The 11418-nt window shown below is 41.1% G+C and overlaps 1 protein-coding gene across 2 annotated transcripts in view; it reads right to left on the bottom strand.

Moving 5' to 3' along the window:
* Positions 1-5460: 5460 nt before the first annotated feature.
* The window catches only part of ZC3HAV1 (zinc finger CCCH-type containing, antiviral 1), a 65850-nt gene continuing 59892 nt past the window's right edge, over positions 5461-11418 (bottom strand). For both annotated transcript variants that reach the window (XM_023514220.1, XM_023514219.1), the window contains exons 10-13: positions 8980-9070; positions 8095-8225; positions 7437-7570; positions 5461-6580 (exon numbers count right to left, since the gene is read on the bottom strand). In XM_023514220.1, the coding sequence (XP_023369988.1) occupies positions 6318-6580; positions 7437-7570; positions 8095-8225; positions 8980-9070 (619 nt within the window). In that variant the 3' untranslated portion in view covers positions 5461-6317. The remainder of the gene's footprint in view (positions 6581-7436; positions 7571-8094; positions 8226-8979; positions 9071-11418) is intronic.

The raw sequence follows: 11418 nt of genomic DNA, 5'->3' as shown, positions 1-11418 counted from the left end.
AGCAAGACCTGATAATAAAAAAAAAAAAAATTAGCTAGACGTGGTGTTGCATGCCTGCACTCCTAGCTACTCATGAAGCTGATGCAGGAGGCCCGCTTGCATCCAAGAATTGGAGAATGTGTGAGCTATGATCATGTCACTGTATTCCAGCTTGGACCACAGAGAGAACCGGTCTCTTAAAAAAAAAAAAGCCACGGGCAGCACCTGTGGCTCAAGGAGTAGGGTGGTGGGTTCAAGGCCGGCCCCCACCAAAACTGCAAAAAGAAAAAAAAGCCAGGTGCAGTGGTTCATGCCTGTAATCCTAGCACTCTGGGAGGTGCTCTGGCACGCGGATTGCTTGAGCTCAGGAGTTGGAGACCAGCTTGAGCATAAATGAGACTCCGTCTCTACTAAAAATAGAAAAACTAGCTGGGCATACATAGTGGTGGGCGCCTGTAGTCCCAGCTAGTCCAGAGGCTGAGACAAGAGGATTGCTCAAGCCCAAGAGCTTGATGTTGCTGTGAGCCATGCCACCACAGCACTCTACCCAGGGTGACAGAATGAGATTCAGTCTCAAAACAACGACAAAGTAAGATTTCAGAAAGAGCAGTCCTGGAGGAAGTCTGACTGATGACAGTGGGGTGATGGATATAGATGGATATGGATGTAGGCCTGGAATAGTGAAGATGATGAAGACAGAGGCTACAGTCATCTAAGGGTAGGAAAGGTATGTGGTTTGTCCACAATGAATGATGAAGGATGAGGGGTGGTGATTTAGAGTAGAGAGGAAGTTGGAGCCAGAGTATGGAGAAGAGACCAGAAGTTAACAGGGAAAGCGGGGGAGGGGAGAGGTAGCCCACTGCCCAGATAATTGCACTTAACCTGTGGGCTCTGCAGTTGCGCTCTGGGGTTCATAGTCTCGATTCTGTTACTCATTAGCCACAACACCTTGTGCAAGTTATTTGACTCCTTAGCAGAAGTAAAGGGGCTGGAGTCAGGAGTGTGTCATACCTGAAGTCTGGGAAGAAATGACACCTTTCATGGGGAAATGTGTAGAAGGAAAAACGTTAAGATCCCAGAGCAGATTATTAAGAAAGGTGGCATTCTGGGGCAGAACCAGGAGCCATTAGATGCCGGGCAGGTTCACAAGGAAATGGAAAAGAGAAAGAGGAGGTTGAAATTGGGGTATTTGAAGATTAGAGCTTTTATGACTCAAGCATTTCCTAAAAAGTCCTGAAATGTCCTCCCACTTGGATTCTGAAGCTCATTCTCAAGCCGATGGCCACTCCAGCACATGTCTGTAGCACAGGCTTTTGAACAAGTTACCCCAGGGACACACACTGGTACCACTGCTGTAACTTCAGTCTATTATTAACCCCCTAAATGAAACCTGCCTGTTGTCCCTGCACCTTTTCCAAGCCACGTCCTGCAACACCCAGTGTATCTAACACACACATGGCACTGGACTAAGCATGCCTTTCATGGCAGTTATCTTTGCAGTAGCTGAGGTGTGGCTGGGAAGCCATTGCTATCTGGTTTTGCTTCCACCAAATGCTGGACTGAGGAGGCCCCCAGAAACCAGATAATGGCAGATTTTCTGGGGGAGCACTAAGATGAAGTAAGTAAACACATAGAAAAAAATGACCAATAATCTCAAATACCGGCTCTTGCTAGGTGTCACAGCACTTTCGTGTATTTGAATGGGAGTGCTTTGACAGCATCGGGTTTGCTGTACCTGAACTTACATCGAGGCCCAAGTCAAACAGCAGTTTTACCTTCACTTTATCAAATCTGCGTGTTGTCACAGAACTTGCTCTGTCTCTCCACCCAAACGTTTGGGATTAAAAAACAATGAGTGAAGAAGGCTTCTGAAGATTGGATAATTCTGCTGATAACTATTTACGTTTTTAACTTTTTGTGCTTTGGCCTGACCCTGTTCCCACAAGGAAATGGAAGTGGGGTGATGGATATAGATGGATATGGATGTAGGCCTGGAATAGTGAAGATGATGAACACCAGAGGAAGGTGTTAGCAGCTTCGGCTTCTGGCCCTTCCCCGTCTGAGTCCCCAGACAAAAGATGTGCAAACCAAAGCTGGGCAGCTCCATCACCGTGTCTCACCCTCACCCTGGCAGTATGCTAAAAAGGCTACTCGGGGCAGCGCCTGTGGCTCAAAGGAGTAGGGCGCCAGCCCCATATGCCAGAGGTGGTGGGTTCAAACCCAGCCCCAGTGAAAAACTGCCCAAAAATAAATAAATAAAATAAAATAAAATAAAAAGGCTACTTGGTCATGGAACCTTGTGATGTTAAAACTGGATGGGACAAAACATGTCATCTCTTCCCAGCTGAATACACTGATGTCTGTGGTTGATGATTTCTCTGGAGATACCTAGAAATAAAGCAACTACAAGAGGCAGGACGAAATTCTTCCCGTTTATTAGAAGTTCAAATGTAGCTGGAGAACAAGAAGCTATACAACTCAACTGAAATATACATAGTTGAGCTTAATTTATTCAACAAATTTAGCTAAATCAATGAATGCAAATTTAATTGTAAATGTATCAATTTAGAAAACATCCAGGTAGTGTGGGCATCGGGCATGGCACAGAGAACAAGAGTTGGCCCTTAAGGAGCTTACATTACAATTCAAAAAGCAGGCAATTTCAAGTTGGATAGATGAACGAATTAACAAAGCAAGGCATAAAACATTATAAAAACTCCAAGTACAGGAACCAAGGAACTGACCTCTTCTACAGAATTCCTTATGAAATTAACAGTTTGGCTAATCTGAGGATGTTAGACATTAACTAGGTCAGTGGTTCTCACTGTGGTATTTCAAAAATTGATGGGTGTTTGTGGTCATCACAGCTCAGGACTACTACCAGCATTGAGTCGATGCTGCCAGGGCCAACAGATGTCCTGTAGTGTATGGGTGTGTCCCACACAACGAAGAATTATTCTGTACCCTGTACGACTTTCTAATGTCCCGCCGGACATGTATGTAGGACCCTACAGTTTGTCTCAGAGAATTTAATTCATTTGTTCCTCTGAGACAAACTGCAATTTGTTTTGTCCTATTATTATTTCAAGTTGGGTAATTTCGTTCTTTCCTTTGCCATACACAGATAAGGTCTGTTATGACTTACCCTAATACTACAGGGTGTTCCAAGAGTCTCCATACATAGGAAAATTGTGACAACAGACACCTTGGAACATGTTCGCCATGAGTGGGAGAGAAAACCTGGTGTTAGTATAGACAGAGATGGCCAACACGCAGAGACTGTTTTGTAAATAAAGGTACATTTAGCTACAATTTCCCGTTTTCCTATGTATGGCAACTTTTCGCACACCCTGTAGTTTTCATTCTAGAGTCCCCCATACCTCTAATCTTTCATATTCCTGTACTTCTTCACAGGAAGTAGCCTCTAAACGGCTCTTAAATATAAACCTATTCATTGTAAGTAAGAAAAAAAACATCTATTTCATGTCTTACATGGCATAGTCATGCCTGTGCATTTATAAATTGAAATTCATTTTATTTTCATTACAATTTTTTTACCTTCTATTTCTCCATTATAATAGAGAGTTAGGGCATTAAATTGATTTATTTTCTTTTCTTTCTTTTTTTTTTTTTTCAGTTTTGGCCGGGGTCGGGCTTGAACTCACCACCTCCGGTATATGGGGTCAGCCTCCTACTCCTTGAGTCATAGGTGCCGTCCTAAATTGATTTTTTTTAAAGAAATGTATGTGTGGAAGTAAATTGTATTATCTATGAATCAACTCAGAACAGCCAAGAGGATGTTACAAAATACCTGCTCAGCAATGAATAGGTCTTGATAGTGGTTGTCACCAGGGTTGGGGTGGGGGCGGGGGTGCTATTGGCATTTAGTATGTGAGAGCCAAGTATGCGGAACATCTTGCAATACATTGGACAGTTCCTCACAATAAGAAGTTATTCTGCACCCTATACGAACTTTGAACGTCTCGCTGGACATTCACGTATGAGCTATAGCTCGTCTGAAAGAATATAGTATTTCCTCATTTCCTCCGCTTCGGTAATCTGTAATTTTCTTGTATGGTATCTTTATTTCAATTAAGGTGACTTCGTTCTGTCTCTTACATACAAGCAGATGTTATCCTACGCACGTTAAGTTGTTATATCTTTAGCTTTTATTCTGATGTCCACTCCTATCTCTGCTTTTTCATTCTCTCATGCTTCCTTGTACAAAATGGTTTCTGACCTCCTACCTTCTTCTAAGTTTAAATGTATTCCTTAGAATTAGGTGTAAACATCTGACTACTTCATTAGGTTTTCTAGTATGATTGTGCCCAAGTTATATAGCTTTTATGTGATTATTGGTTTTATTTAATTTTCAATGTATTTCTAAAATTGTGCATAGATGAACCAGATCACCTCTGAATTGGAGTTCGAGGATAATAAAGAAGACGTATTTGTATTAGACGTTTAAAAAAAAAAAGGCAGAAGCGATAAATGAGAACCACTGAACTAGGTGAAAATGGGAACCACAAGGCTGAAAGAAAGCCAGAATGGCTTGTGTAGAAGAAAATAAATGGTAGAGTGGTGGGGAAGGGAGATTGTGAAGCCATGATGTGTCTGATCAGATTTGTGTTGTCAAAGAACATTACTAAGTAAATTGTTTAAAAAATATGACTACTCTTGCTGTCAAGTAAAGAACAATTTGGAAGGGAACAGAGACAGCTAAGAGGTAAAACTTGATTTGGGAATAGCTTAGATGTGTATCAAGAGGGAGAATAAGGGGTTAAGGATGGCTTCTGTACTTTTGCTTGAGTGGATGGGTGGATGGTGGTGCCATTGACCTCTACACAGAAAATAGGCAATGATTTGTGTGAGGGAGGCAGATCAAGGGTTCCATCTTGGGCCTGTTGAGTCAGCAATGCCTGTGAAATATCCAGCTAGAGATGCCCAATGCGGAGCTAGAAGGAGCTGGATAAATTGCACCTCTACAGTGTGAGGGTCAAAGTCAAAAAATGAACATCCAAAATTGATACCATGAAAAAAAAAATGTGTGAATGAGAATACCTATTTGTGGTAAGACTGCCCAAAAGGAACCCCACTCTAAAAGATCTTTGCATTGGTCTAAATCTGCTTAATATAAAATCCACTCTAATGCCAATTAATTATCTGTGACATGTCTCCTGGAATGAACTGTAACAGGAAATGTTGACTGGTAAGGAATGTTAGAGAAAAGAAGGTTAAAAAAAATAACTTCATTCATAATAAGAAAAGACATTTTGGTCCTAGTAAAAACTGTACTACGATTGCATATAATCCGATATACAGAGGCTGCCAGAAAAATGCATATACATATTAAAAGTGGAAAAAACTGTATTAAAATTGTGATACTCAATATCTAACAAAAATGTTTGTTATCTTGTTGTATCTTATATTTCTTGTAATTGCAGAAGTCAAACATGGCTTGAGTATTACGATTTTAATACAATTTTCTTCCTTTCTTAAAATGTGTATACATTTTTTGGGCACCTTCTGTATTTAGAAAAAGAAGCCCCTAGGAGGCACGAAGCCTCTTTAAGACATTGTTCTTTTACATCTGATTCTATGCTCACCAGGAAACAAATCTTGTCTCCTTAGGGGGCCCGCCCTTCAGTAAAGATGGCTTGCTCCTAATTTCCTGGTGAGGTTCATCTGACGCAGCCAGCCACTACATAGCACTTGTGTTTATCAGTCATGCTCATGTGCGTCTCGTTACTGAAACTTAGTTCTCTAAAAATGCAAACATGATCCGATAAAGGCCTTTTCTGTGATCACATCAATTGCGACACAGCATCTAGTTTGTCATAATTATATAAAGGGCCTAAACGGACAACTAGCTCCATTTGGTTGCTTCTCTCTGAGCAACACTTGGTGTTCCAGAAAATGTTAACCTGGATGGTTGACCCCTAAATAAGTTTAGAAGCAAAAAAAGGTGTGATCCAAATAAGTTTCATCACTAAGGTATAGTACTGCAGTTACATCTCAGTAGCACTTAACTGCCGCAATTATTGAAAATTTAGAAATCAACCATTACCAGTTATATCTAAAACAATGCAAACTTTCCAAACATTGGAATCATCAGGAGAGCTTTAAGAAACACTGATTTAATTGGCATAGGGTGCAAAGCTGGGCATTGGAAATTTTTAAAGCTCTCTGGATGATTCTAATGTGAAGCAAAGTTTGGGCTGATCTAAGACATTAGGTAACTGGGCAAGGAAAGATAAAAGTTTAACTACTATCTGGGAAACTTTGGTCCTGTAAGGAAACAGTGTTCACGGATTTTTATGACACTGTATTCATCAGTTCTAACTAATCACACAGGCTTTGTCTACTTCAGTATACTCTATCACATATTCTGGGTAAATCTGATCTTTATCAAATATGACAAAAACGGAGGGACTCCCTCTGGTGTCCACACAGCTGTCGTAGCCCGGAGGAGGGCTGGTGTATGTCATATGTCCTTCAATAAAACTTCCCACCAGGACCCGAGCTATAAACATAATGATGTTTTTAGCATCATACGGGCAATTTTTGTGTGAATAGATGGCATCTTCTGCGAAGTAGTATCCTAGAAATAATCAGAAAATAGGCTAAGAATTATTATAAAAGAAGACATATAGTTTATAAGATTATTGACACATAATCAGATGAGGGGCATGAACTAAGCATAAAAACAATATCGTACTGATATTCATAACTTCTTTGCACTTTAAAAAATGTTTACGATACAGAGCAGGGCTCAAATTGATGGGGCCAGCCACCGGGGGCAATAAGCAAGTGGTCATGATAGACACAGGGACCCATCTATGCAACTCACACAGGATGAGTTGAATGAGCTGAGTCAGAACCAATGAACCAAAGATACTCAAAGCAGAGGCCCCTTTATATTGTGTACATTTGAAGGAACAAAAGTTATTTACTACTGATATGAAAGTCTTGGAAAAGGTCAAAGGCAGGGGTATAGCATGGGCAAGGAATTGACCCCAACAGAGCTTTTAAACAAAGTTGAGTTGCATGCAGAAGCGTAGGAACATTTATATATAGGCAGACTGTGACACAGTCAGCCCCAGGTGACCCAGTGAGGCCTGAGATGGGGACAGCCCTCTTCTTCCCATCTTTAATTAAAATCCATCTGCAGCAACAGAAGGCTACTTCCAATGGCTTTGTAGGCCTGGGCTTGGTTTAGGTAGAGCCATAGCCAGAACACAGTAGCAATGGTAGATAATATAGCCAACAGATGGAGTAGTTTGCAAATATGTATGAGACTCTGGTCACTCCCAGGAAACAAACAGAAGAGAGAAGCAGGGCTAGGTCCCAGCAATCAAGCCCCAAGTCAGCTGAACCACTCTAATTAATTACATATACTTCATAACAGAAGCATGCACAAAACATAACTAGTCTGCCTTCTCTAGTCCAGCACAAACCTTTTCCATATTTGCTTTCATGAGTTTCATGCAAGATCAAGTTGAAATTATTCGCACAGATAGACTCCACATAGGCGCGCCTCGTTGCATAAAACAGGAGTTTTTCGGTTTTGTTGGTCATCTGCATTTTCTTCCTAATACAGGAAATGGGAGATTTAACACTGAGAACATTCTTGCTCCACTCCACTTAATAACATTAATCCAAATTAAATCCCAGTCAGTTTAAATTTTATTCCAGTGGTTTTCAGAATGAGGCTACTAACTTTGAGGCAGCAGCCGTAAAATAATACATTTATGAAAATGATATACACATGAAATCATTGAACTGTAAAATAATAAAGTTTTCAAAAAGAGTAAAGCTTGAGTTAATACAATGAAAAAACAACTAGAGCCTGAAGAAAATGTTGATTACTGAAATAAACCCATGAACATAAGTTTTTTTTGTTTTTTTATATTGTTTAATTTTTTTTTTTTTTTTTTTTTTTGCAGTTTTTGGCTAGGGCCGGGTTTGAACCTGCCACCTCTGGTATCTGGGGCCAGCGCCCTACTTCTTGAGCCACAGGCGCCGCCCCATGAACATAAGTTTTAAAGAATGGATCTTTTAACTAATCCTTACGAGTTTTATATAAGGAAATCTGATAATGTGGACAATACCAACCTTTTGAAATTATTCAAGAGCTCTAAGTTCTGGATTATCTTTATCTTCTCAATCTTGAAATTTTTCATGGAAGCTTTAAAACGCTCACTTACTCTGGCATTTTCCAGATATTGGTTATTGACCTCTAACAACTAAAAAATTTTAAAAATATGTAAACATGAAACAGAAAACATTTAAGGCATTAAATACATCATACATCCATACGTATGCCCCTCTAAAGCCATGAAGTATCAATGCCAGGGTTCTGATCAGCTGGCTTAGAGGTTCCACATCTGGCACCTCACTGCAGTCGTAAACCAGATTGTCAGTGGGCCTATCTATCCAGGCCAATTTAAGGCTGGCAAGACATTGTGTCTATGGGCAATGTCCCCTTTGGTGTCTGATTTAGTCCAGTAATCTGGCAAGTTCCTTGCCTAATGCTCCAAAACCAGTGAGGTGCAGAGGAATTGGAGGTGTCTACCGGGTGCAAGCAGACCAGCCCGCACAATACTGAAGCCAGCATGTGTTACAAATCTGAGAAAAGTTTCGTCCCCACCATACTAGGTGACAATGATGCATAGTTTGACCCTCGCAGTAACGTTTGAACTACCTAATTGCAACTAACAGACAAAGTCAGTCATTTTTACTCTGCAAGTTCCAGTTTTCTCATCTATCAAATAGAGATAATAATATCTATCTCTCAGGGTGGTCTTAAAGATCTGTCCAGAAACAATGAGGTGCCCCATAAAGGTTAATTGTTCTCTGGGAAAGAGAACCAATCATTTGACGTCTGATTTGAATCTTGATCTAAGAGCTCTGCAGGAGCAATGCCATTCATTTAAACAAACCCACACATAGACTTATAGCAAATGACTTTTCCCCACCAAACAAGGGAAAACCAAGTACCTTATACCCCCTTGAGGGGAAGGCAGAAAGGTCCTGCAGAGGAAGAAAGTTCTCGGTTACAGATGCTGACGAGGCTTGAACCGGTTGATAGCTACAAATAAAAATAGATTAAGAATCCTTTTAGCTCCCTGTTCTGTATGCCCAAGTAACTTTTAATATTAACTTTATGCAACTAAGCCAAGGTTCCTAGAAAAATGCAGTGTTTATTTCTGTGTTTTTCTCTGGACTATAACCCTGCAGATTCCCTGTATAGATATCTTAGTAGGCACACTTTTTTTTTTTTTTTTTTTTGAGACGGAGCCTCAAGCTGTCCCCCTGGGTAGAGTGCCATGGCATCACGCTCACAGCAACCTCCAACTCCTGGGCTCAAGCGAGTCTCCTGCCTCAGCCTCCCAAGTAGCTGGGACTACAGGCGCCCGCCACAACGCCTGGCCCATCATTGGTTGCAGCCATCATTGTTGTTTGGCGGGCCGGGCTGGGGATTCCAACCCGCCACCTTAGGTGTATGTGGCTGGCGCCTTAGCCGCTTGAGCCACAGGCGCCGAGCCGTAGGCACACTTTTAAAAAAAAATGCAATTACTATTTCATAATCAGTAGATTAAATGCTATTTTCTCACTGATTTAAACTACACAGGCATTGATTCTTTTTCCTATTTCTGCTCAACCTTCAAAGGTCCTCATGTGTTAGTATTAAGCAAATGTGTCTAACACCTTCAAATGATAAAACACTGAAATATACTAGGGATTCCAGGGAAAGAATTCTGTCTTTCCCATAGGAACTATATTTTAGGGTAACCATACAGGAGGAAAAATTCTTCTTCATAGATGAAACACAGTTAATAATTGAGAAAAAACTGCTAGAATTAGAAAGCCACCATAACAGATTTAAACAGTCATTATCACTAGCTACTAAAATCATTAAGTGGAAGATTGGATGAGGAATACTACAATGGAAGATCATAATGGGATGACTAAACCTACTCTGTGATCTTCACCACCAAAAAAGAGGACAGTCAGATGTTACCTATCTGTTCCTAAGAAGTGACAAGAAGAGCAATGCATTGCTTATTCAGGATTCTTGACCCAAAACTGAACATGACCCTAATTAACCCTCTAAATCTAATGATCAATTAGAACAGAAATTATGCATCAGATGACCCCATGAGGATACAATTTGCTACATTTTGAATTTTTGGAATTTCATAGGTCACATCACTTAATTTCTCTTCTTTGTTTTTGAGAGTGAAAAAAAATCGTGGTATACTCACATAATGAAATAAACTGAGCGATAAAAATAGGACATGTTACTGTTACATAGAAGAACATGGATGGATCTGACAGACATCATGGAGGGTGGAAGCAACTGTATACAAAAGAATAATCCTGCAATTCACCTAATTTCTTAAAAAAAAATTGCATGAAAAGAGGGGTAGAGGAAGATGAGAGACCAGAAGGATCATTCAGCTGAAGTCTTGTAGAAAGACTGGGGAAAAAGAGAGAACCCAGCCATACTTGATGTGGGGACCTTACCCAGAGCAATAGTTCAGGGAGCACAGCAAGGAGGCGGTGAGCTGGATATAGCATATGATCCGGAGTGATGGAAAGTGATTGCGACTGGCTGGGATCAGCTGGCCCCACACGGAGGAGGAACCGGACAACAGGAGCCTTTCTGGAATTTTCAGTTGTTGGGGGAAGCTGCGTGTTGACTGGAAAGCTTGGAAGAGTAGGCGGACTCAAACGGTATATAGCAAAGATTTGAATGCCATTAGAGTGGACTTGCCAAAGGATTGGTGGCTGATGAGGCAGCCATACTGAGAAGGTCTCAGTGGCCAGGGGGCTGCCATTGTGGTAAGGTCGAGAGAAGGTCTTAGCAGGAGCCTAAACATAGCTATCTTAATTCTGCCTGCTGGAATCAGAACTCCACTCTTAGAACAGGCTGCGGGACTCCCACACCCCACAGAAACTGGAGTCAGAGGGCACTGTGAGACCTACCCCAAAGGATTCTTGTGAGTTTTAAGAACCCAACCTGGGAGGAAACAATCAAGCAATCACTGAAGGTGACTAAGTTTGGAATAAGGACCATAGAGGTTGCTGGCTGTGCTCTCTATCTCCTAAAAAAACCACTGCACACCTGGTGTCCCAGCAATATACTGTCATCCAGACTAAGAACTTCTGTTTGAAATAAAGGAGGTAGTAAGAAGTAAAAAACAATAAGAAAACACATGAGGAGGAACCAACAGAAAAATTCAGGCAACATGAAAAAGCAAAACAAAACATCTCCCTCAAGGAACCATGAAGCAGCTACTGCAGAGGACTCCACCTATAAAGAATTGACAGAAGGCTCGGTGCCTGTGGCTCAAGTGGCTAAGGCGCCAGCCACATACACCTAAGGTGGTGGGTTCGAATCCCCAGCCCGGACCAGCCAAACAACAATGACGG

The sequence above is a fragment of the Otolemur garnettii genome, unplaced genomic scaffold (genome assembly GCF_000181295.1).
Source record: "Otolemur garnettii isolate 467f Iridium unplaced genomic scaffold, OtoGar3 scaffold00049, whole genome shotgun sequence".
NCBI classification, from domain to species: domain Eukaryota; kingdom Metazoa; phylum Chordata; class Mammalia; order Primates; family Galagidae; genus Otolemur; species Otolemur garnettii.
Note: the sequence above shows the minus strand (reverse complement) of the source record. Positions and strands in the feature narration are given on the sequence as shown.